Raw genomic sequence first — 26,490 nt, forward strand, 5'->3', positions numbered from 1 at the left:
GGCCGGAAACTCATTTTCTCAAAACCTGTCGCTACGGAGGTGAGTTGAAAACTGACCGTTTGAAGCAAGGGAACGGCGGAGAGAATGAGCTGAAGAAGATAATTTGTTACTTTTGATAGTTTTACTTGCAACTGAATAAAATGTAAAAAAAAAAGTATTTACTTTTGTCAATGACAATTTAAATTATATATTATATAATTTCTATTTTGAGAATACCAATTTAATTTATATATGTGTGTGAAATATTAACAATTTTAAAATGATAAAACAACTTTTTTGAAATATTTAATGGGACCAAATAAAAAAATTAAAAAATCAAAGGTCCTAATTATAATTTTTCCAATTTTTGAGGGACATGTCCCCTACGGGTCGTCATTGGCGCTGGTATTTGGATACATACACTTATGAATGACAAGTCTCAAAATATCAGCTGATATTAGAAAAGAAACCCCCCCAAAAATAAAACTTTTTATCTTGATGCTCTTTTAACTAGTTCCGGTAATTGACATATTTGTATCCTAATAAAAACTACAGAAAATCTCCAACTCTGCTTCTTCTTCCTTTTTTATGTAACAAGCAAAACACACTGAACCAAATCGTTCCTATATCAATTGTCAATCTGAGCCAAGGATCTGCTGCTTAAGTTGTTCCACTTTAGTAGCCAACTCCTCCCTGTTTTTCTGCAAAATTGCGAGTAAATATGGATTTAATACTTCCCTTTATGTCATGCTGTGCTAATTTAGAACCGCCGGTGGTTACCTTGAATATCAGATATCGGGAGGTGAACCAGATTGCGTAGCCAAGTCCCACAACCTCCAGCAATTTAGGGAACTGGATTTTAGAATTAGATCTGTCAATCATAGGGAACATGAAATGCTTTACTCATCGTCCAAAGAAACTTGGAATTCGGTTTAAAACGCACCAATGGGATTGAATCGATAGCACCAACAAGAGCAGATGCTAGCCACAAAGCAACCAAGGCACCACTTCCATATAATATGATTGAATATGCATCTTCTTTTTCAAGCTGCAAGTATTTAGATATCCAATCATTAGAATTGATTTGGAAACCACAATGATGAAAAGTACTAGCGAAAAAAGAAGCAAACTTACACAAAACTCTCATACGTTCTACTAATCATCATGGCAAGCAAATTGCAAATTCATGAAAGAAGTCAAATGCCTTTCAGCGAGAGGGATAAATGAGGGGTGAAAAGGTAAGAGATTAAGTCACTAGGTTGCTCAGATAACAACTCAGGATCCACACAACGGTCGAACGTTTCATCAAGCGTTCAACAAATGCCCTTCACTGATTCCTAAACCTCATCATTGCAACCCAATTTGATAACGATAAGGGAGCATAAAAATCCAACGGAAGTTAATTTCTCAGTCGTAACATAAGTGGTCAAGTAAAAAATATGATATTTCTTTTCCTTTTCATTCCATTCTAGTCCTAGAAAAGCATCATACCTAAAATGGAGCAAACAATAGGAATATGAAAACGCTTCACACATCAAAGGTTAAACACGAGCATTTAAGGAAAATGAGCAGTGTAACTCTAAATTAAGAAACTCGGTTTCTTAAGATACTCAGACTTAATTTTTCTTGAAGAACCTATATCATAAGTGCATATCTGGCACACGTTTGGATATTAGCACGGGAATATGACCTCTAAGGATCTTCCAAACACGGGAAAACTTGAAATAACAGAACATACTTGTGCCAATTACATATCCATATCTACCACTTGCACCAAAGCTCAAGTAACATTGAATAACATAGGGAAAAAGAAAAAATGAAGAGAAAGCAAGATGATTAATCACAAGGTTGCTCAGGTAACCGCTCAGGATCGACACGATGGTCGAAAGTTTCATGAAGCATTCAATGAATGCCTTCCACTGTATCCAAAACATCATCATTGCAAACCCAATGGTCAAAATAACATTCAATAACACGAATAAAATAAAGATGAATAGGTAGCACAACAATTAAGTCAATAGGTTGGTCAGGTAACCACTCAGGATCGACACAATGGTCGAAAGTTTCATCAAGCATTCAACAGATGCCTTCCACTGATTCCAAAAATTCATCACTGTAACCCAACGGTCGAATAACATTGAATAAAACATAAAACAAAATAAAATAAAATAAGATGAAAAGGTAGCAAGATGATAAAAGTAATAGGCTGCCCACATAACAACTCAGGATCGTTTCATCAAGCATTCAACAAATGCATTCCACTGATTCCAAATCTCATTATTGAGACTCAATGTGATTATGAAAAGGGGCATAAAAGTAGAACAGAAGTTCATTTTGCAGTCAGTAACATAAATAATCAAGTAAAAGAACCTATAACGCTTCATTTTATCCATTCTGACACCAGAAATGCAACTCCCAATGAGTGAAAATTTGATCGATACGGCACATTTTAACAACAGATCGAAATAAGAAATGAACCACATTAGTGAATTTTCTGTTTCTACAAAGATCGTCTCAGCCAAACCCAAGCAATCAATCTTACATTTCATTATATTAAAAATTAATTCTTCCTATCAGAAGTCCAATTGAAACTATGATGCATCCAAAATAAGTGATTAAGCAATGGATAAACCTTATATTAAGCTTCTCCAAAACTCAAACATCTGCGATTCCTCATCGGAAGCTGAATTTACTTTAGGTTCTTCCGGTGACAGGTTTTCATTGACAACATTCTTCTCAACCGCCGAAACTTCTTCCAAACTCGCAACGCCATCGCGATCCTCTCCGAAAACCCGGTTCGGACCGGTGGAGGAGGCTTCATCCGATGCTGTTGCTTTAGGCAAGGGATTACTAAAAGTCAAAACCCCTACAAAAATAGAAACCATTCAGCGCTTCTGATATGAAGTACTACTTACAAAGACTTGAGTTTCAAAAAAAGACAAGGAATTATAAAGGAGAGGATTCAAGTTTAGGGATTTCGTACGGGAACGGAGGCGGATGGAGGTAGAGCCAGAGAGCGGCGGAGGGCAGAGACGACGGCGAACAGACGGGGTTAAGGTGGAGAAGGTGATGGACGGAAGAGTGGAAATGGAACGGATGGGGGTGGTAGCGAGCAGCTCCATGTGTTTGGAGTGAAACGAGATATAATAGCAGTGTGTGGAACTGGCAAACTGTATATATATTAATGGTGCCTTCTCTAGGGTTTTCTTTTTCAATCTATCTTATTTTGATTATTAATTTTAAAAATTTTATTTTTTAAATAATATGAGTTAGTATATAACATTATCTGTTAAAATATAACTTTCAATCTTTCGATATTAATCGCTCATAAACAATTTTTATTTTAAAAATTTTATGTTATGATCACTTCTGTTTCCGAAGCATTTGTTATTGTTGGTTTGATGATGTAAAACGTTATTAAAATTATTTAAATTTTAACTTGGCTCCTAAATTTTAAATAAAATACTAATTTGACCTTAAACTTTAGATAAAATACTATCGATCGAGAAAAGAGCAAGGCCAGAGATTTCGTGTTGAGAGCTAAAATAGTAATACAACATTCCTGAACCGATGAAAATCAATTCAGTGATGAAACAAAGGGATTTAACCCATGAAAATCAATTCAATGATGATCAATTATACAAATTGAGATTGTTTGTCATAAGATTTAATAATTGCCAGGTTATTTTCTCATCTGATATGGGCAGCAAAACAAGCCAACCTATAATGCAGACTTTAGTCCTAAGCCACTCTGCAATTCTTGTGGAAACATCTCCTGGATTTTCTCCATGAACTTATTCATAGTCTCCAGGCCTTTCTCATCTGTTACAATTTAAACGAAAAATGAGAAGAAAAAGGGTATGGGATTCACGACCTCGATCATTCAGAGACGGAGCATAGAGCTAAGGCGGGGCTCTTTTCGTTTTCCAGGAAAATGTTGCAGGGTAGCAATACTAACCGAGTCTCGGCACGGTGTGCCCTACTGAATGCTGAATAAGAAAGGGGTTCACAAATAATTTCATTAGCTTGTAATTTTGTTCCTTCAGGAAATCCTTCTCCCCTGAAAAAGAAAATTGGCATTTTCAGAGAATGGAGGAATTGCAAGTCCTAAAACTAGCTCTTATTGTTTTTCGTTTCAGGATTAAACATCGAGTATAAAGAAAATATAGGTGATAAACAAGTAATTATCAGCAATGCAAGACAATTCCCATACAGGAAAACGAGTTTGAACTTGTTTCCTATGAGCAAAATTGCAAATTTTGCAACTAAAATGTGATTTCACTGGATCTTACTTCCTTACAGGTGTAATTAACTTGTTCGTATTTCCAGAAGAATATCTTGAGATTGAATCATCTTTTGTGAAGTTTTCCATAAAAATTGTTCATAGGAAACAAGTTCAATCTCGTTTTCCTGTTATGGGAAAAAAACTCAGAAGAATATCTTCATTCTGCTTTAAGTACCAATGTCCAATACTTACATTCGACACGCATTTGGGTATGAATACAGAGATTCGATCCTCCAAGGATCCTCCAAATACATGAGAAAAAACTCAGAAAAAATTGAACAAAGGACACATACCCGTATCAGACACACCAGATTCATGTATCATGTCTGGCCTATCAGCTTGACCACAAAAGTATGTTGCATTCTAAAATTTATACCTAACAACTTCACTGAAGAACAAAGAAATTCCAAAGCTTATGCCAAGGTTTGTTGTATCCAGATGTTTGAGACTTCATTTACTGTATAGCCTTCAAGGTTGACAAAAATATACGGTTGATTTGCCAGAAAAACTGCTAAAACTTGTAGATTTCTACTTCTTATATACTACGTTGTTTAGACTCTTCATTTTAAAGCAACCAATTCCAATGCCTGTATGCAATACATGGAAAAACTCTCCAAAGACTCCCAAATACACGGCAAAACTTGAAAAAAAAGATGAACATATCCGAATCTAATATTTATATCCTGGTACGAGTAACATAGCTCTTGTCAGCCAATATTTGTACAATAGCAACCGTAATCTTTTATGGTATCATAACAAGCATTGGGAGTTCCTCTATTTCTAATGCCAACAAAGAACATCTTTTATGTTTTCCCTCTTTCCTTGCTGCATTTTTGCACCTTCTTGTTAACTTATTATTAGCAGGTTTAATCTATGTCAAACACAGAAATATGAATATCATCCTCTAAGAACTCTCCAAATAGATTAAAATTTTGAAAAGATTATAGTCACATACCCATGATGGGCACATCCCTTGCTTGACACCCGTCCGCACCGAGGTCGAGTAACATATACTTTGGTTACCCAAAATGTAATAGAACTAAACGAAGGCAATTAAAACTGCAAGAATAAGTCATAAACTTGCCAATCATATGAATTGAAGGGCAGTCAATTGGAACCGAATATACATCAGCAAGCAATTTAGGCGGTCCGGACTTCAATTCTAGAAGTGCAAAACCTGATATTATGATCACAAACTTTATCTTTGGCACTTTGGTGAAAGCAATCCCCTGCAAATAAAAAATTCAAGCAAAAATCACTCAAATTTACAAATACCCTCATCTTGATTCTCAAAGAAGCTTCAAAGGACAAACCTCTCTTTGCAGTGGAGGAATTACAGATGCAATCATTCCACCCTGAAATCCATAAAATTGCCCAACCGTTAATTTTAATCAGAAAACTGAAAAAAGGGTTCCTTCCAGTGATTTCAATTATCAAATCATTTACCTGGGAAAATCCCAGTAGACCATCAAAGGGACTGTGTTTAATCATATAATCTTCAATATATGCAACACATTCCTCAAAATGCACACACTCAATCTGAAAAAAAAAAACTGATATTTTATTTGTACTTTTGGTTCTTTTGGATGAATAAAACAAATTTATCCACACAAAAAAAAAAGATTATCCAATCATGAAAAAAAATAAGATATTGAAATTGAAAGATCAAACCTTGTTGACTTGATACCATTCATAATAAGGTGGATCATAAAGGGACTCAACGTCGGATTTTCCTCTCGCGGGATATGGACCGTCGAGAAAATCATAGTCAAAGTTTCCCAACACGGATTCAGGCCATTTTCCTATCATTTTCTTCAGGATTTCACCACTTGTTCTGAATCCATGGAGGCATAAAACCCTCGTTTTCTTCCTCCTCTGTACTTGATTTCCCACCATTTCACTCTTCTATGCTTACTGTTTTGCTAAAACATATTTGATTCCTTGAGTTTAGGAATGGATGTGCATTAGTGGAAGCCAAGTCTTGTCAGTATTTTATGTTTGGCTTAAATATAAGGGCTAACTACACGAATGATCACTTATCTTTGTTTTTTATCCACTTTTGGTCACTGATTTAAAAAACATAAGATATGGTCATTTTCTTTTTTATTTAATTAAGATGTGATCATTTTGAGTTAACTGTCGTTAACATTATTTAAATATTATGATATAATCACATATTTGGTCCTTTTATTTATATATTCTCTCAATTTAGTCATACTTTTAATAAATTAAAATAAATTTAATCCTCCAATCGAATCATGTCATGAGTCACCATTCGATTTTAATTTAATATATTTATTTTCACCAATCAAAGAGTGATGTTTCACCCTTTGGTTGAAAGAAAACAAATGAAAATAAATTGGGGAAAAAAGATTAAAACCTCGATCACTTAGGAGATTAAATATTCAACCATTAAGCCAAGACCATTGTTGGGTCTAAAGTATACAACATTATTTATATATTTTGTATCTTAGTGTATAAATACTTAAATTCATAATATTTTATATATATTAACTTAAAAAATATTTTTATATTAAATTATTAAATATATTTTATTATTAATCTAAAAATATTTTATTTTTATTTTCATTTAAAAATATATATTTTATGTTAAAATTTATTTAAAAGTATAACTAAATTGAGAGAATATGCAAATAGCTTGGACCAAATGTGTGATTATACAAACTATCATGTCACTTCTATTAATTGTTAACAACAATTAACCCGTGATGATCACATCTTAATTAAATAAAAACGAAAATAATCATATCTTAATTAAATAAAAATGAAAGTGATCATATCTTATATTTTTTTGAAATTAGTGATAAAAAGTGGACAAAACAGAAACATAAATGATCATCCCGTAATTAACCCTAAATATAAAATAAGAGTACAAATTATAGAAGTGTTTTTCATGAATAGATGTATAAACTAATTTTTGAATGATTCTGATATTTAACGTTACAAATGTTACCACTTCGGTATCAGGCTTTCAATGGAATTAATTTTATCTGTTAAGTTACACTTGTCACAATCTGATAATTTTAAAATTTATTTTTTAAAAAGATATTTAAAATATTATTATATTTATAAAAAAAACTCTAATTTCTCTTAAATTACAAAAAAAATCCCCAAATCCTAATTTTAACCTTAACACACCAACTCCACTTTTTCCGGACACAAACAGTGTCGTCGACATAGTCCCTACCATCCTCCTAGTCATACGTCGTTGTAGTTCCCGCCGATTAGCCGTTGGAATCACGTGAGATCGTGATTTTCATCCTAGGGTTCGTGGGGTATAAAACGTTGATTCGTCGTCGATCGACCGTCAATAGGTCATAATTTCATTTGAGTTTTGGTCGTCGAGGGAAGGTGAGTTCGGTGAAGCTTCGTCAATAGTAAAGGGCGACGACTAACCTAGGTTTAGAAAAAAATAAATGTTTTCAAAATTTGTGTTTTTCTTTTTTTAAAATATAATTTTAAATAAAAAAATTTAAAATTACCAGATTGTGACACATGTCACTTAACGGAGAAAATTAACGTCGTTGACAGTTCAGATGCCTAAAGTGATAACGTTTGTAACGTTAGGCACCAAGATCATTCAAAAAATAGTTTAGACACCTATTTGTGAAAATCATTATAGTTTAGGTAATTATTTTATAATTAAGCCTTTATGTTTTGTGTAAACTACACCGGTAGTCACTTGAGTTTCTTTAGTTTTAGTGATTCAACTTTTATTTTTATATTTCAGTTATCAATTGATCATAGACTTTTTTATTCAAATAATTTAGCATCTCTTATGACAAGTTAGTGAAGACGTTTTCTACTTAAAGTATTTTCTACTTGCATGATAAAAGGATTAGAACTTTTAAGTTAAGTTGAAATGGAAGAAGAAGAAAAATATGAAAGAAAATTATACAAATTTTATTCAATAAAATAAACGCGCACGGTGTGTGTCGAAGATAAGTAATTCCACGAGTGCAAGCACGAGTTAGGTCGAGTAAAGGCAACCATGGACATGCATTAGCTCATATTGTTTAGATGAGTGAGTTTTCAAGTGTTTAAATATAATATTTTAAACATGCATTTATTAAGTGAATGAACATAAGACTAATATACGTGCGTCTCTATCACCCAGCTCATGTAATTGCGTGTCTTCGATATGTACCGCACGCGTTTGTTATTTTTAGATAAATTTGTGTACTTTTTCTTTTATATATTTTGCCCACATTTTTATTTCTCTTTCATTTCGACTCGTATTCAAAGAATTTTGACCGTTTCATCTTTCTAACAATCATATTCAACATATTTTTAATAATTTGAAATAATTACGAACATCATCTATTCAAAATATTTTTAAGACATTAGCAATATACGTACATCTTATATATATAATTCCTCCAATGACCTCTAAAAACCAATACTCCTTTTTATCACTACAACCACTTAATGGGCCAAGTTACATATATTTTGGCATAAATATAGGAATATAATCCTTAAAATATATGAAAAAACACATTTTTTAATGGATAATCTCTGCTCTAACTATTATTAGGCTTCCAAATTTGCCAAAATGAATGAAATGGTTATTTTGCTGAAGCAATGAACGTAAGGGGGGGGGGGAAATTGAAAAGAAAACGAAAAGGCTGTGCACGATCGTCCTTGTCACGTCCGAGTCTCGAGCAATGTCGTCCGTCGTGATATTCAACACCGATGGAACCACATCAAGGCAAGTAAAAGCCATAATAGTCTGTTGAAAATGTTCTTCTGTGAATTACCTGCAAGAATGTAGGTCACATGCAGTTCAGAAACAGACTTGGGTACGGATGCCGGATACAGGATACGGTGCTTCACTTAATCGAGAATAGTGTTTAGAATATTTACTGAATTGCAGATAGTTGTTCCTAATGTTCCATTCAAAATCCCAGTGTTCTCTGTCATTTTTTAGTGTCCAATAAGACCAACCAAAGGAAGCTACATTATACACCTCTAATTGAGCCTTTCCGAAGTCTTGATATTCTGATTGTGTCCCATTTGTAACATTCCACTCATTCACCCACTCGCCTAAACCGAAACCCGAACAAAAACGCATAAACCGCATCAGGAAGCACGGAAAACGTCTACTGATAATGCACATAGAAGCTCACAGAATCATAGAACATGATCTAAGTTTATTGAGTTACCGATGAAAACAAGTGGACCGTCTGCTGCATTCAGAGCTTGTACCTGAGGTTCCCTGTTCTTGTAAACGAACTGGATATTATCGATAGGGCTCAAGGTGACGAAATACGGGTCGAAGAGGTTGTAGTAATGCAAATCTACCACTACATTGTGGGAACCTATATCGGCCTTGTAAAGTTCAATCGGATCTGCATTGCCAATTCTTTGGCAAACGATCACGTACGCTGACGGTGAGTGTTTCCGCACGATGTCATACCCTTGTTTGTAATATGCAACTAAAATATCCAATGGAACTGATGCTGCAGATGGTTCATTTAATAGCTCAATTCCGAGTAAGGCCGGATGGTTTGCGTACCTGCAACAAGCAAGATGACTCAATGGGATTAAACTTTACGCAGCCACGAATCCGCAGACACCAGCCGATAACTTGTTGGGAGTTACCTGGAAGCTAGAAAATTTATGACATGCAATGTCTGCGAAACCGATTCCAATGTAGTCCAGCCTGTCGTGCCATCTCGACTAGCACTATGTTCCATTCCATTTTGGGAGCCAGGTGCCGCATGAAGGTCGATTATGCAATTTATCTTATAGGTCCTGCATCGAAATTTCAACATACTTATCAAGCGTAGTGAAGATTCAAATTGTAGCATTCCAACAAAGAGAAGCGAAATAAGGACTTACTGTGCCCATGAGAATGCATTATCAAGAGCTGCTAACGTTCCTCCGATAAACGGGCGGAGGATTCGGATCATATGCAATCCACCAGCCGACCGGAATCCGTACGGTATTTATTCCAGTTTTCTGTAAAAACTCGAAATCTCCTGCATTGATAAAAGTTCTTCTATGTGTCTGCAGTTCCATTGACGAAGAAGCGTTAGCTCGAGAACAACAATGAAATAGATAGCCTAGAAAGTGATTACAGTACCTCGAGAACCTCTTTCGCCTTGCTATATCCATATCCATTAGCAAGCTGATAATCACCGTGCAAGTTATTTGCCGCAATCGACATTTCGAACACGGCTGCATTATCATCCCATCCCGGATTTCCTGGGTAATCTGCTGTCAGCTGATTATCTATGGTAGCCTATAACAAAAGCAACACATTCACATCAACTTTTACTACTTCAAATGCCATGGATCAACTCAAACATGAAGGAACTAAGTATAATACCTGCAGATAGGCTCCACCCTTTGTTTTAATATGAACTCGGCCGTTGTTATTTCTTTCGATCTGAAATGTTTCCGCCAAGGAAGCCGATTTTGCAGTCGCGGACACTGTGCATCCGTTACTGTAACATGTAAGAAATTGGCCTTGTGTGGTGCGGAATTGAAATTCGGATTCAGTAACTCTCCATAACTGCATTACAAGCAAGTGGTTAGACATCAAATTTTGTTGCGGAACAAGAACTTACACCGCGCGAGACCGGAATCGTAAGGTCGATATAACAAGAACTTGCGTGGGGGCTTCTTACTGTAAAAGTTTCCCATGAAGATGCAGAATCTCTGTAAACTGAAATGTCCATTCCACCTCCATTTTCAGCACAAACATATTTCTGCAGTTTCACTGACTTGAAACTAACCTGTGTTCCATCCTGCATTTTTTAATGTACATAAGAACGTATTATCAAATTTATTTGTTGAAAAAAAAATCATTTTTTAAAAAATACTTACAAGCATGTCTGCATTAGGAATATCTTCAAAAAGAGAAGGCTTAATCCAACCTTCTAGAACCAACCACCCTCCTAAGTTCACTCCTCTTACTTTAGAATCTTCATCCAACCCTTCCACTTTTCAAATTAAAACAAAATTTTTGAACAATTTATTGTTTGTTTCTCAAGAAAATATACCAAGGAAAATAAAGAGAAAAAGGATCTTTTTGAAGCATACCTGAAAATGCTACAGAAAAGATTAGCCAACAAAAGATTGAAAACGCAAATAACCATTTGTTGAAAACAAGTTCCATGAAGAATGCAGCCCTTCAAAATTGCATCAAACAAGAAAGAAAACAAAGGAAAGAAGAAGAAGAGAGGGAGGTTTCCCGAGAAAAGGAAAGGAAAATCCATTTGGGAAGAGAGAATATTTGGTAATTCCTTCCTTATGAACCAATTTATACCAAGTTCAGCCTTGTAAACAATCATAGTAATATTTGATTCTTTAACTTGGGAAGAATAACCCAGTTGAAAATATTGAACAAAATAAGAAACGAACATTTTGTTGCCAAGGAATAATGAGAAAAGAGCTAAAAGCATTTTCTCGTACTAAAACCGAAAAAAGTTTATAAAGGTAGTCCCTTTGGTTTTAGATTTTTTTATTATCCTTTGTGGGTTTAGAGGTTGGAAAAAATGGTTAAAAGTACTGCTTTTGAAGCATATTTTGGAAGCTGAAAATACATTAAAATCATCCATCTTCAATGCCATATCTCAGCGTCTGTTATTTTAGTTTTGGCAGTTAATCGATACCAGGTGCTGACAACCTTGTATTTAACAGTTAATTAAATTTTTAAAAGTAATTAAAAGTTCCATGGCATTAGAAAAAAGTTGTCAAATATTAGAAGTTCGATTTTTATAACCTTTAAAATCATTTAAAAAAGGAGTGGTTTTATGAATATTTGATCGTATTTAATCCAAAAAGAGATCAGTGACGACTCCTATTTTCAGAATAAGTACACCCGTTGTGACTACTTTCGACGGAGTATGTCCGAGAAGAACAAATTCCTTCCGGCCGACAGCACATTTTCAATAGGCGGGCAGTCTCCTGGTATTTCATGGCTTTTCCATCTCCCTCAGAGCTTGTACAATGCAGAGTTTATAATAGCATCCTACCAGAGATTCAAGTAATACGAGTAACCGTGAAAATGTTTAAAATCATCTACAAGAACCGGCAGGCCGAACGGCTCAAACCTATTAACACGTTTAATGTAAACCCTTGAAACTATATACACATACTTACACGGATGATTGTCGAAATGTAAGCAATAATTTAAAAACTAGGTGATGGCCATGTGGACAGCTCTCAAATGGCTATAACAATTATCACTGCTGCTAAAGAACTCTAAACATACCCAGCAAACATGCCTCCCGCACTTATTCGACGTGGTTACATCCATCGGTCTTCTCGATTATATATCCGCATACGGGGCAAGTTTTTACCTGATCTTTCCCCTTGCACCACTCCTTCAAAGAAGAATCGGGGTCTTCCTTGAACTCTCGGTACTTCTCACATGACAGATAGGGATGATATTCCAGATGGCACCTAGTACAAGTCTCGGCATAACATGCTCCGCAGACAAATGGCTCACCCGAAGTGTCGGGATCAGCAACACGATAAACAGAGAGGCAATCAGGAGAAGGGCAAAACCGAAAGGCACCCCCACTGGATGCAACAAATGCACCCAAAGAAGCCCTAAAGAGTTCCTCTAACTTCTCGGTTGACAGCAGAGACTTCAAATCAGTAAGCAAAATGGGAGCTTTACAATATTGGCTAGCACAGCATACAGGAAAACTACCCGAGTATCTAATGGCGGATTCGCATTGCTCCAACAAACACAAACGACAAAAGAGATGTGAAGACCCTTCAAGCCGGTAGCCATCTTCTACTTCACACAAGCAAATGGAACAGGTGACTTCACTGTCAGATCTCTCAGCAAAATCTCTGCCTGCCTTAGCAATCTCAAGGACGATTTCTTCTACCTTTTGCTTCATCTCTTTGTCACCACGAATCAAAATAATATGATGCCAGGTATTAAGCGTAAATTCAGCCCCGGGTATCTTCTCTTTGAGCCCATGAAGGTCTGGCCCAAACTTCTTAACCATTTCCTTCGTCATATCAGGAGGCAGACCCCGACTACGAAGTCGGACCTCAAGCTGCTTGCTGTTGTGGTGGGACAAAAGGGATTGAATCAATTTTTGCTGGGCTACAGAAGCATCATAAGAAGAGCCGAAGATTCTCACATTGAGACTATGCCGGTCAAAAAATATGTAGGTTCTCGTCTCTCGTTGCCATCTCTAGCGAACAGGTGCTGCAATATGGAAGGAGTGAGGCTGGCATGTTTTACGGTACTTCCGTTCATTAGCTCTTCCACTGGCCTTCTCAACTCTGCCACAGTTTTGGTGGCATTAGCAGATATTCTAACCCGACAGGAACCGTTTTCATTTTCCTCCAGGAAGCAACCTGCACATGTAAATGATGTATTGGCAATTTCAGAAGAAACATCTAATTTCCTTAACTATTTTCAACATCAAGAAAACAGATTTGGAGGACAACCTTTTCACCATTTTTAGAGGATATATTTTGATATTTAAATGCTAAAATGCACCTCGTAATCAATTTTGCTATCACCCAGGTTTGGCAAAACTAAGCATCCATAGCGCAGTTTAATTAAAATAGTTTAAAACCGACATAACTGCATTAAAATACTAAAAGGTGATATGAATGTCAATCCAGTGTTACAAATTTGAAAATAACCCAAAGCACAATTGATTATCCAGAAAGAGATGGAAGGAAAAATAATTGATATAACTTAAAATTAGATGCAAACAAGAAACAAGTTGACAATCTCTGGCCCGAGTCATATATCTTCACACCCAAGTACTTGTCTTGGGTCCGAATGTTGTAGTAACAAAGCATGCATATATGACATGTAAACATGCACAAAGAACGTCGAAATAGAAACAGAAGGTTAATTATAGTGCTATGACAGTTCAAGTACCTTTTACATGTCTGAAACTTTCTAGCAAAGAGTTGAGCTGCTTCTTAATAACGGCATAGACAGAAGAAGAGCAGGATATAGAACTGTGAAACAGTTGCTGGCATCTTATCTTTTGCCATGAAAGACATCCAGGTAATACTTTACCCTCTAGCTGTTCTAAAGCTTTTGCGGCCTCCAAATGTAATCTTCCATCAAAGGTGATCAGTGCTTTCATAAAAGTCTCCCTTGGTTCAGGCTTTAAAACCTGAACCTGACAACAGTTAGTATGGGGATTCCCTTTAGGCATAAAGGGTGATATTTCTCTGAGTAGTGCCTCCTCACAGGCATCACATGTTGGATTTTCCACAGCATCTCCTCTCATGAGAAAAAAAATCATGGATTTTCCTTTCCGTTGCCAAACATAGTATATCCCAAATTTCAGCTTCAGAAAGATCTTTACCGATTCCATATATCATAATAGAATCATTACATTTCCTGCTAACTTCACAACGAACATATTTATCTGCTATTATTAGAGAAGAGAAATCATCCAAAATGGACCCAACATCAACGAGATCACATTTAATGATTCCAAACCCTTTACTGACCCTACGAGGCCAATGAACTTTTGCTTTGACTGCAGGGAAAGAGAACATCTTATGATCACCCCCAAAGGATGTCTGTGAAGGAAGTACCTTCAGTGCAGAGCCAGCAAAGTTGAACCCATCCAGCTTAGCAGCTTTTCTGGCAGTGTCAGGAGTTAGGAACGTTATCTTGCCCCATTTTTCCTTTTCATCTGTTTCCTTCCCACTGGCTTGAGATTTATGGACCGAGCAAATACTGCCATTAGAATAATCCTCAAAGAACGTCAAAAGCTCCTTATCATAGAAGGTACAAACATTTGAATGGAATACATCAACGAACAAATATCTTTTATCAAGTTCAAGATGCTTAATCTCAGCACCAGCTCCAAAAAGTGCCATAGATGGTGATGCTCTCCGTCCATGAAATAAAGGTTTCTCCATGCATTCATTAAGCAACCATTTCTTTTCACATTCCACCGCCTCAGTTACGAAGTCCAGAACCTTCTGCATGTCCACTGACGAAGCAAACAGCAGAATCTCATTCTGGTCAACATTGACTTCAACACCAACCTGTTCATTCATACAAGCAGTCCTAATCCGTGATAAAAGACACCGAAGATTGTGGTTAGATTTCCCACATAATTTTTTTAATAGTGTACTACCAAAACCAGTCAGTGCCTTCACTTGCAACCTCCGGCTTTCCATCATAGAGGCATCAAACAAGGGAGGAGGATCCAGAGTAGCCAAGATTCAAAATCAATAGCAGTTACACAGACCAAATACCGATTATTGACAGATAAGAGTTCACCGAAGACAACCCAACTTGGCTTCTCACCAAATATCAGTAATGAACATTAAGGATGCAGTTGAACATGTTGCCTGGTCAATGCCACTTCATAACCAAGTTTGTCATGTCCAGAATACATGGCTACATTTTCGGCCAGGGAAGAAAGTATAATCGCCTTCAAAATTTTATCATGCTCAGTAGACTTATGAGGATCCCATATTAAGTAACTTGGAATAATAACAGCAAACTCCTTTTTCAGACAAGTTTCCAATTCGAAGACTGTATCTTGGCATCTACGCATTGATTTTGCATTTATGCTGTTTTCCCAGCACCATTTATTTTTCCTGTCGCAAGGGAGAGCTTCCCATTCTTTGTACACAGAGAGCAGAGTAAAGAGATCACCATTCCGATGGCAAAATTGCACCTTAAGACAATCAGCTTTCGCTTTATCATCATCACTGTCCACCCTGCAAAATATACTACTGGCATTTGCCATAACTCAAAATCACTTGCTGTGTATAGTCTGTAACAACTTCCCGGTTCTGTCCTCCCAGCACGACCATCTCGTTGATTGGCAGAACTCTGGCTGATCCAACAGACTTTGAGAACGTTCATTCCAGTGCCAGGTTCAAATTTACTCTCCTTGACCATACCAGAATCAATCACATACTTGATACCAGGAATTGTGAGCGATGTCTCTGCAATATTTGTCGCAAATACAATTTTTCTTTTCCCAGGGTCGTTCTGGAAAACATTACATTGCTCTTCAAAGGATAGCTTTCCAGTAATACAACCACATTTGGAGCTTCAAAATGATCACAAGCCCATTCTACTTCCATTTGGGAAGTTAAAAAGGAAAGAATGTTCCCTTCTTTCTCAGTTTTGTGAACCTCAGCAGCCATCTTCAAGACATCAGAAACATATGTAGGGACCATACCAAGACCAGAAGTTCCCTCCGTTGCATGAGGAACATATTTAATATGAACAGGAAAATTTCTCCCCTCCAAATGAAGGATGCCACACCTAAAAAAGTAGTCTGACAGTTGATTTGCATTAGCTGTTGCAGACATTATAACAAGCCTTAGATCAACTCTTCTGCCAAGCAAATCTTTAAGCAAAGCCAAAAGAAGATCAGTATTCAAACTTCGTTCATGGGCCACATCAACAATGATGCAAGAAATCCCTGACAAATTCCTATCATTCATATAATGCTGCAGTAAGCAGTGGTCGGTCATATAGATTACCTTCGAATCAAACTGCTGAGCAGATGAAAATGTTGGATAACAAGTGACCGAATTATAATTGTAGCACCCAATGCTTTCTTCTCTGACTCTTTTTGCTAATGAGATGGCAGCAATCTTTCGTGGCTGTGTACATACAATTGACTCATTTGCAGCGATTCCTGAATCAGAAAGAAACTGAACCAGCTGGGTGCTCTTTCCTGAACCAGTCTCTCCAATCAACACCATGACCTGTGCATTTAATAGTTATAAGTTAAACAGGGAATGAGAAAAAAAGGCTGCATTATAATTAGATTTAAACATCCAGGTAATATAGGAACAAGATTGAATATAAGAGGACAAAGGATATTATCCAAACCAACTTTGACATTCTTAAATTGCATCACTAAGGTTTTACACTGCACACAAAATAAATGATGATAATCCAAATCTATCTACCAAAATACATCACAAAACACAATACAAAGCTGAAAATAAAACCAAAAAAAAATGGTGTGAGAAATAAATGATTACCTGTTCATAATGTATTCTAGCAAGAATCTTTTGCCTGTAAGCATAAATGGGCAAACCATCTTCCAACCTCCTACATTCCCACAAAATCAGCTGATGAATCCTCTTCCAATCAATCTCTCCTTCAACCCTGAAAACCTCCACGCCTTCATCCTCATCCTCATCCTCATTCCCTATTATTACCCCATCTTCCAAACACCTCAACAAGCTCCCCATACCTCCCTTAAACTCCTCCAACCGCTTCCAAATCGTTGATCTCTCCGCCTTTAGAGCTTTCTTCGTGTCATTCAACTCAGAAAACCTCCTGACAGAATTATTCCTCTTGCCCATTTGTGCTGACAACTTAGTGATCTCATCGGATTTCTCGTCGATTTTCTTCTGCCACTTCTTAACCAATTCCCCTCCCATCAATCCCGCAACATGGGCTCGAGAAAAGGGTTTTGAGGTTTTGCTCGAGTTCCACCGCGTCGGAGGGCACTATGATGTTGGGAATAAGCATGGGAGTAGAATGGTGGGACCCATCAAGGCGGGAACGCCATATATGAAGAATTGAAGAAAGGGTTTGATTCCATTCTTGGAACGTTAGGGAAGCAGCGATTTTTGCGGTGGAGATGAAGCTGGAACTTTCGGGGGACGGGTTGAGTTCGGAAATCAAAATCTGGAGGTTGTTGAGTTCGGAAGGGGAAGGCGAATAGTCGTGGAGGAATTGAATTATGAAGTTTGGGCGCGGATGACGTTTGAACCGGCTGCACCAAGATCGGTGGATGTAGCCGGAGGAAAACGGCGGCGGTAGTGTGTGCTATTGACAGCCTGAAAACCGGGTACAAAACGGCGGTTGTTCGGGTCCCTAGGGCGGTTGTTGTGATGATGGTACGGTTTGTGGGCACCCGACGGCGGTGGGTGGCGGTGGTTGGAGGATGAAGATAAATTCTTCATGGCATGGAGAAGACAATCAAAATCTAGAAAGGCAAAGTAATTTCAGCTGTTTTTTTTTCGGTTCAAGGGAGAAGAAGAAGAATAGTTAGTAATGAGTGAGCGACTAGAAAAGGACAAAAAACAATATAAGAAAACGGAGGACGTGTTTTTATATTAAGAATTCCAACTTTGAGGAACTAGGGTTACGATGTACAATGAAGCAAATTTAATTATATTTGGGTAAAAACACAAATCAGTCATCCATTTTGAGGGTTGTTTTGTTGAATTTTTCAATTATTAAAAATTAAAAATATTTTTTAAATTATAAGATATTGTCTCGTTGAGTTTTTTAATTATTAAAAATTAAAAATAATTTCTCGATTATAAGGTGTTATTTTGTTGAGTTATTTATCTATTAAAAGTTACAAATGGTCAACAACTATTAATATATTCCAAATTCGTCTTTTACTATTAATAAATTGGAAAATGTCTTAACTAGATGTTAACATGTTAACTAGGATATGATAAAATTTGATCCTAGAACCGTTTGAGTTGTATTTTGTGGATCGATTCTCTATTTACACTATATCCTCTAACCGGTGCTTGAAACATTATGTCATCTTCTTGTTAATTCTTGAAAGCAATGATGGTGTCATTAGACGTTATTAAAATATGATTTTATCATATCTCAATCAATAAGTTAACGTTCAGCTTAGATTACTATCAATTTTAATGAAAAATGACGAGTTTATAACGTATAAATAATCGGATGACTATTTTTAAACTTTTAGTAGTTAGAGAACTCAATAAACACCATATAGTTGGAGATTATTTTATAATTTTTAATAGTCAAATACTTAATAAAACAATATCTTATAATTAGAGATCATTTACGTACTTTACCCTTATATTTTTTAATCGCTTAACTCATAAAAGGAATTAACTCTGGATTTTTTTGTAAAAGGGATTGGATCTTAATAAAAAAAAGTTTTTATTATAAAGGTAAACTACTTAAAAGACGACTTAATTATAGGGTGTGTTGATATGATCATCATACTTTTAATTTTGTCATTATAACCACATAATTATTTAAGTGGTTTCATTCAAGTCACATGTCGTGAAGCTTTAATAGAAGTGTTAAAATGACAATTAATAAATTAATATAATTATATTAATATGTATCGTCATTTGATTGGAGAATGCTACCGCAATGAACACAATAATATCATTATGTCCACACAACTCAATCGAAAACCCTACCGAAACCATTATATCCATGGATTTAAATCCCTGCTTCTGATATACAATTCAAATGATGCAAACTAATAACTTGAAGAACGAGAATAGTTAAACATGAGATGGAAAACTCATAATCGAAGCTGCCATTACTAGCAGCACAAAAATAACAAGCACTGTCAATTCAAGAGACAGTATACATCACTTTCAACTATAGATTAAACATTCCATAAATCTGTTCTCTAACCCTAAACATCTCTACAGTAATCCAACCTTAAGTGTGCTCAAGTTTAAAATAGTTGAGCAAAAAGATGGATGAATGATTCCCATAAGCAAACATCCCTCAACCCCACAAAAACATCATCAAAAAAGTCCAACCCGTCATCTTCGTTGGAACCAACACCGCCATTGCTATCCACTTCCTTCAAAAACTCCTTATTCATTTCCACAACATGCGTTTTCTCAATCATCTCCTTCGGCTGTATCTTTATCCCTCTCCCAAACAATTTATTTGGATTCTTTGGCACGGATTTCACTCTCCTCATCAAAACATCTTTTTTCACTTCACAAACCTTCTTTTCATAGTCACTGTCATCGGAAATCTCCACAACAGCTTGCTTTTCGCCATGTTTCTTGTTGCTGAAGAAACCGTTATCCCCGGAATAGCCTAGTGGGAAAAAGTCAAAAACCATACCCGAAATAATACTCCCCGACGTTCCCCTTCGCCTGAAACCTCTCCGGTGGCGTCTCCACCGCCAGTCCATGAAATCCTCTATTGCAATTCTGGCAAAGCAAGCAGCAGTCCTCGTACTTATTTTCGTACGCGTACATGTGATAACAGTACGGACAAACCGTCCAAAACGCAGTCGTTTCGTTTCCCCTCTCTGTGTGGTCCTTCTTCTTCGGTTCATTCTCTCCGCCATTCCCTTGCTTCAAACGATCAGTTTTCAACTCACCGCCATCGCGACCGATTTTGGGAAAATGGGTTTCCGGCCTTTGGTCGTTCCCGAACTTTCTTCTGATGGTTCGGTCATGGTCTGTGGTGTGTTGAAACCAAAGTTGGTAGCTTTTTGAGTAAAAGAGATGATACTATCCATGGGGGGCCGGTAGGGGGTTAACAGGGTTTAGAATGGCGGTTGCTTAGCGGTGTCGCCGCCTTCTGCCACCGACGAAGGCTTCAATAGCGGTGTGAACAAGTTTCGTTTTAGAATCGAAAAAGTGAAACAAATGTAGTGGAGTGATGCAAGGGAGGAGAGCCGATAACTCAGTATCTCGAATAAATCTTATTAGGGTTTAATAAAAATTACCATATTTCGAAAAAGGAAGCTTGCCTTGCCCGGCGGAAATGCGTGAAGAGATATATACGTCCGCAAAATTTCAGAAAAATATTTTTCTTTTCGTATGTAATTTTATTGGGAAAATAAGGGATAAATTGTGAATTTTAAAAAATATATTTAATAAATTTTATCTCAAACTCGAATATTTTAAAAAGAATGAAATTTATTTTTATCATTGAAATCATTTAATAAATTTTATAAAACATAACGATTAACGAATATCTCAGTAAAGGTTTTCTGTATATACAAAAATTTGAATATAATATTTTACTTAAACGATATCAAATTGATTACCACATACACTAACATTTCGTCGGCACAAACCAGCATCAATTACTATCCCCCAACAACATGGATGTTTTTGCGGCAACCTTTTATCTTGTTGAAGCATGTCATCTTTTGGAGGCTAATGCACACATTTTCGTCATACGACTAATGCAGTGCCACACGACCTCGAGTAATAGGCATGCTCAATCGGTTCTTCCCTTTACTTTTAGTATGATCAGGGACGGAGTAAAAATTTAATCCTAACAAAGATTAAATACTTTTTAATAAATTTAAGTTTTATACATAATTTTCTGTATTATTTATTTATTTTAAAAAATATATAGATGATTACATCAAATATATATATTAGTTCTATCATTTCTATGAAATAACAAATAGAAAATTATAAATAAAATCAAAGTAAATAATAAAAAAGACAAAATTTTAAAAGACGTCAAATGCATAAGTATCACATAATCATAATAAAATATGTCGTTAATTCAAATCTCGAAATACATCAACGAGTGATATTGTACAAAACCTCCTGCAATATCTCTTTCGATGTTGATAAGCATGCAACTCTAAAAAATTCAACTTTCATTTTGTTGTGTAGTATTATTATCTTGATGAAATTGATTATAGAAAAATCTCTTTCAACACTTATTGTAGAAATTTTGAGAGTCGATAGAAGTTTTATCAGTCCGAACATATATGGATAAATGTTCGTTTCCCTAGTATCCTCTAGGTCCATTTACTTGGATAAGAGATTGTCAATAATTTTCTTAAACCTAAATTTTAAGATAACTCTACTCATAATGATGTAATTTTGCTCTTAAAGTCATCCTTTTTAACTATTATGAAATCTTTAGATAAAATTTATTCACAAGATTACAGATGTCTTTAATCATGAAATTTTTATTACTATCTTTGACTCGAAAGCATAACCCTGAGTTAAGAATTATATCGACTTAACATTAAATCTAATGTTTAACTTTTGTAGTTTTGTTTGTTTGTTTGAAAAAATAACGTTTTGTATTAAGTACAATGCGTGCTAAACAAAATAGGGATCACCATGGTCTCGTTAAAAAACTTCCCTAACTTTGATGAAGGAAAAAAGTGCAGCATGAGGTGACAAAAAACAAGACGAGAAAATAATTCCAACTAGGAGAAGTCAATGCACCAAGACCACAATGAAAACAACAGACCTACACAAGGAGATCAAAAACATTACACTTAGACATGGACCAGAAAAGCAGCTCCTAAAAACTCTCTACCATTCGAACCAGATACTCTCACAAGCATATCGCCCAAGCAAAAACACTAACATTGAACATTCATTTAGAATGGCTACTGAAACTCTCTTTCAAATCCACTAAGAAGAAAATAGCAGGTTCCAAAAGAACATCATGCGATTAAGAAGATTGATGGCTCAACTTTGCAGATTCTGGATCCATAGCAGCAATGAAATAGCTACACAGAAGAAACTGCTGCCGACGAGCATGTGGATGACTAACTCAGTGTAGCAGAATGAAAAGAGAAAGGCGTAGAGTGCAACAATGGCGTGAGACGGTGAGAGGTGGTTAAAATGCCAAGTCAGTAGAAATGGTCTGGTCAACGCCTAGTCAAATATTAAATGGAGTGACACAACAGAATAACGAGCCAAGTCAGCATATTTTAACGGAATCGTTGGTCAACGAGTTGGTCAAAGGACCACACATTTTTATAAGTTTAAGGGTTATATTGAGTGCAAAATAAGTTCAAGGGTCATATTGATTTTTTCTTGAAAAGTTTGAGGGCCTTACGTACCATTAAGCCTTTTTTTGAAAATATTGTTTTAATTCTTTGGCTATATGTTTGTTGATAAGAAATTAGTTTGATTAAGTGGGGATTCAGGTTTTCAATTAAAGACTAAATTATAAAGATTGAAAGTTTTATATGTAAATCAAAATAATGGAAAAATAGAAGGGTTACTTGAGTGGTTGGACATTTGATCTTTATTTAGTGGAAACTGACGACTAAACATCCCATGTGCCATGACCCTACAATTTTCTAATATGTGTATTATTAGTAAAATAATTGATAATAATGCAATATCAGAGAAATGAAATGTGACATCCTATATTTGTTCCGTAAGAATCAATTTAAATACTAGGGCATGAATTTACTTACATCGGTAGTTAAAAAAATTGTTTTTGTTCTTAGAGATTACGGGTTCAAGCATCAACGACTGCAGTAGGATTATTGAGTGTTCATTGTTAAATGGTTAAGAGTACTTAGAACATATATTACTTTGTTATAATCATCTTAGCTTAAAAAATATATATATTAAATTTTAGGGATGAATGATCAATCTGAACAATGGACCACAAGAGAATGACGAGTTAAACAACATAGTTTTGTTTCAGGCCCATCAAACGGTAGACCATGAAGATCGGAGGATGAAGAAATTAAAGGGTTCGTCGTCGATTTGAAAAGATTGTGATATTTTCCGATGAAACGGATGACAAAATCATGTTCAAGGGGATAAAAAAGGAATAGGCTGAAAAGTTTGAACTTCATCGGTCGAAGAGCCCATTTGTTATGTTTTTAACGGTGAGATATTAAATGAAACAAAAAATAAATATTAGGTGTGGTTTTAAAAAAAATAAAGTTTAAAAAAATAAATTTAAGTAATAAAATGAATCAAAATTAATAGTTTAGTTACTAAACATGTAGTTTTTCCTAAATTTTATATTAGAAATTATTTAGAATAAAATATATTTAAACATATTTAATTATTATAAATATGAATTTCAAAATTAAAATTTGGCTATTAACAGTGTTGGTTCAGGTGGTAAGTAACTCGATATCATTTAAGTAATGTATTAAGTTCGAGTATTTATGTATACAAAAAACCCTAACTAAAATATTCACCCACCAAAATTATGTATGTGACGTAGATGAGCCTAAATTAATCAAGATAAAGTCTTGAAATATAGAGACTAACCAAAAATAATAATTAAAATTTGGTTTGATTTTTATATTATAAGTTATCCTGTCAATCATGACACTTTCATGCTATTAATATTAAAAAAAAGTAGGTGGCCCATGAATAATGCAGCTCGTTTAATATTTCACCTATATTAAAATGTACACTTTATGCATGTTATAAAACTAAGCCATAAATAGCCATCTCCTACTCTCACCTTGGGTGTTTTTTTGCCACCCTAGCAAAACAAATGGGCATACGCTTTCTTCTTCTCAAGAACAAGTAGCCGTCGTCGTCACTTCCCCGCCTCCAGATCGTTATCGTACTATGGCTTTTACGGTCGTCGGTGTCGTCACCTGGTTCTCCTCCCCCTTCTCACAGTTCGGATCTGTGAGAGGCTAACCCCAAACGCTTGGAACGAAGCGGGGCCCTTGTTCCTTCCTTCGGACCGCCGATCTTGCATCGCCGCCACTGGATCGTCACGAGGCTAAACTATGAGGTTTCCCTCGCCATCATTTGGTTATTCACAGTTGGGATTTGAGAATCCATCGTCGGAGCCAACCGTCGTCAAGAACCCAAGGCAAGGCTTTTATTTTTCATTATGTCGAATGGATGTTGGAGATCTGAACGTTTGGGTTTTCAGCGGGTTGTTTTGGTGCTATGATTCTGGCTTTGTAGGTCGATGGGCGGTGATGGTTGAAAGAAGGAGAGAGCGGCTGTGTAGTGATTGTCGGAAGATCGTCGGGGAGGAGATCGCTCGATGAGGGTTGGGGCCGTTTGGTTGTAGACGCCGTGAAGACTGGGGTTGAAACGGCGATTGTGTAGTTGTTTTTTGTCATTTGCTTTTTTTTTTTTTTTTTTAATTTTGTAATTAATAGTGAAAATATTAATATATGTGAAAAATTGGTGATTACAGGTGGGCAGTCTTGTTTCCGAAGATCTCCCCGCCGTGCCTCCTCGATTCTTCTCCGTGGTTTGATGGCGGTAATGGCTGTTAAAGCATCATTATTCGACTCTATAAGGTAAACCTTTGGATTCATACACTCAATTTTCAACAAATATTTCCATCATTAACATATCCATATACGATGATCTGTCATGGACTCATGTCATAAATCTCCTCTCCATACTTTAAAATCATATTTAAACATCTAAAATTATATCTTTTTAATATATAATAATAATGTTGATAAAATTTTATATTTTAAATTTATTTAAACATATTAAACGTTAAGGGCGTGTTTAAAATTAAAATCAAGGAGATAAATTATAGTTAATAATAAAAGTGAGGATCGAGTCCTACGGAGGGTATTCCATAATTCGGAGGTCTTCACGGAAGCTGCTCTCAATCTGGCGTTGGGGGCAGCCTACTATCATATCTCCTTTATCCCATTACATATGGGAAAAAAGGGTCAACTTAATATTACAATTATTACTTCATAATAAGATTGACTCGAGCAAATAATTTTGATAATTAGACATACAGTTATTCCAAAAAAAAAAGTAATTTAGACTTTTTTTTTCATTTTCTCTTTCCTTTTAAAGGAAAATGATGATGGGTGTGTGAATATTTTTTATGCGTGGAAAAATAATTAAGTTATGATAAAAATTAATATTATGAAAAAATTTATTTTTTTCTTAGAAATGATCACTAACTCTTTATCATTTGGGTATAATAATTTTTATCTACTTCATCAATTAATTAATTAAATATTAATTCATGATATTCAAATTAAAATTTGGAATAGATAATTTTATTTGATAAAAAATATTGTGGGAAAAGTTTTACAAATTACAATTACTTCAATTATTTTTTATTTTAATAAAAAATAATTTAATATATTATAGAATATATTGATAATACAATAAGCCTATTTTTTTTTTTTCACCGATTGAAAATATAAAGGATGAATATATATATATATATATATATATATATATATATATATATATATAAGATATTTATATATTTTAATCGTGATCTCTTTTAATCACCTTAATATTATAAATACTATTCTATAATAAAATTAACTTAAACAAATAATTTTGATAGTGGAGCATATAATTATTTTAAAATTGACTTGCTTAATGTTATATAAAAGTTGGGGTATTCAAAAATATTAAATTCAAATTATTTGATCCATCGTCCCGATTAAAAATTATTGGGTATATATAATGAAAATATATGTATTTACAGGTCGAGTACTTGGATTGTTATTTTTTATTGATTTTTTGGTCAGATTCGAGTCACAAAATTCCCGACTACCTAATAAAAGACTTGTGGTACCAAACTTGTAGATAGTCAAACTTAACAGACCGAGACACGAGCTAACATTTTAATACATGGAAATATCATATATCTAATATTTCAAGTACTCGATATTTCTAGCATCGAAAAAAAAAAGGATATTCGATTATGATAACCCTTATATGAAAGGTGTTTTGTCTTTTAATGGATCCACCGATTATTAGAAATTCATTTGTGTTATGAGAAGTCAACCCCTTCATACCTC

General features: G+C 35.3%; 3 protein-coding genes, 1 long non-coding RNA gene, 3 other non-coding genes and 1 pseudogene across 8 annotated transcripts in view; 1 reads left to right on the forward strand and 7 right to left on the reverse strand.

The window, feature by feature from the left end:
* Positions 1-6,193, reverse strand: part of LOC120137746 (esterase C25G4.2-like) — a 33,551-nt gene extending 27,358 nt beyond the window's left edge. For both annotated transcript variants that reach the window (XM_039153432.1, XM_039153433.1), the window contains exons 1-6: positions 5,936-6,193; positions 5,711-5,803; positions 5,578-5,619; positions 5,349-5,493; positions 3,938-4,039; positions 3,696-3,801 (exon numbers count right to left, since the gene is read on the reverse strand). In XM_039153432.1, coding sequence (XP_039009363.1) covers positions 3,701-3,801; positions 3,938-4,039; positions 5,349-5,493; positions 5,578-5,619; positions 5,711-5,803; positions 5,936-6,160 — 708 coding nt within the window. In that variant the 5' untranslated portion in view covers positions 6,161-6,193 and the 3' untranslated portion in view covers positions 3,696-3,700. The remainder of the gene's footprint in view (positions 1-3,695; positions 3,802-3,937; positions 4,040-5,348; positions 5,494-5,577; positions 5,620-5,710; positions 5,804-5,935) is intronic.
* LOC120137747 (protein CURVATURE THYLAKOID 1D, chloroplastic-like) lies at positions 456-3,110 on the reverse strand. Its single transcript, XM_039153434.1, has 5 exons — positions 2,963-3,110; positions 2,618-2,845; positions 923-1,035; positions 760-831; positions 456-680 (listed from the first exon to the last, which is right to left on the reverse strand). The coding sequence occupies exons 1-5, from the start codon at positions 3,099-3,101 to the stop codon at positions 615-617; spliced, it is 618 nt and encodes a 205-aa protein (XP_039009365.1). The 5' UTR covers positions 3,102-3,110; the 3' UTR covers positions 456-614.
* On the reverse strand, positions 1,239-1,335 carry LOC120137980. The gene has a single exon (XR_005517473.1). It is a non-coding gene; the product is annotated as a small nucleolar RNA snoR128 (small nucleolar RNA).
* LOC120137979 lies at positions 1,828-1,924 on the reverse strand. Its single transcript, XR_005517472.1, has one exon. It is a non-coding gene; the product is annotated as a small nucleolar RNA snoR128 (small nucleolar RNA).
* Positions 2,002-2,098, reverse strand: LOC120137981. The gene has a single exon (XR_005517474.1). It is a non-coding gene; the product is annotated as a small nucleolar RNA snoR128 (small nucleolar RNA).
* Positions 4,669-8,302, forward strand: LOC120137748. Its single transcript, XR_005517452.1, has 3 exons — positions 4,669-4,810; positions 6,381-6,382; positions 8,292-8,302. It is a non-coding gene; the product is annotated as an uncharacterized LOC120137748 (long non-coding RNA).
* A 586-nt stretch (positions 8,303-8,888) lies between these two features.
* Positions 8,889-11,560, reverse strand: LOC120137684 (annotated as a pseudogene).
* A 784-nt stretch (positions 11,561-12,344) lies between these two features.
* Positions 12,345-18,276, reverse strand: LOC120137959 (ATP-dependent RNA helicase DEAH11, chloroplastic-like). The gene is given in 11 exon segments (XM_039153595.1): positions 12,345-12,531; positions 12,533-13,442; positions 13,445-13,615; positions 14,154-14,503; positions 14,505-15,465; positions 15,468-16,001; positions 16,004-16,288; positions 16,291-16,975; positions 17,258-17,677; positions 17,679-17,983; positions 17,986-18,276. Coding segments are annotated over 11 exon segments (4,926 nt in total). The 5' UTR covers positions 18,191-18,276; the 3' UTR covers positions 12,345-12,431.
* Between the last annotated feature and the right edge of the window lie 8,214 nt (positions 18,277-26,490).

Source organism: Hibiscus syriacus, unplaced genomic scaffold (genome assembly GCF_006381635.1).
Source record: "Hibiscus syriacus cultivar Baekdansim isolate YM2019G1 unplaced genomic scaffold, ASM638163v2 tig00110676_pilon, whole genome shotgun sequence".
Taxonomy (NCBI): Eukaryota; Viridiplantae; Streptophyta; class Magnoliopsida; order Malvales; family Malvaceae; genus Hibiscus; species Hibiscus syriacus.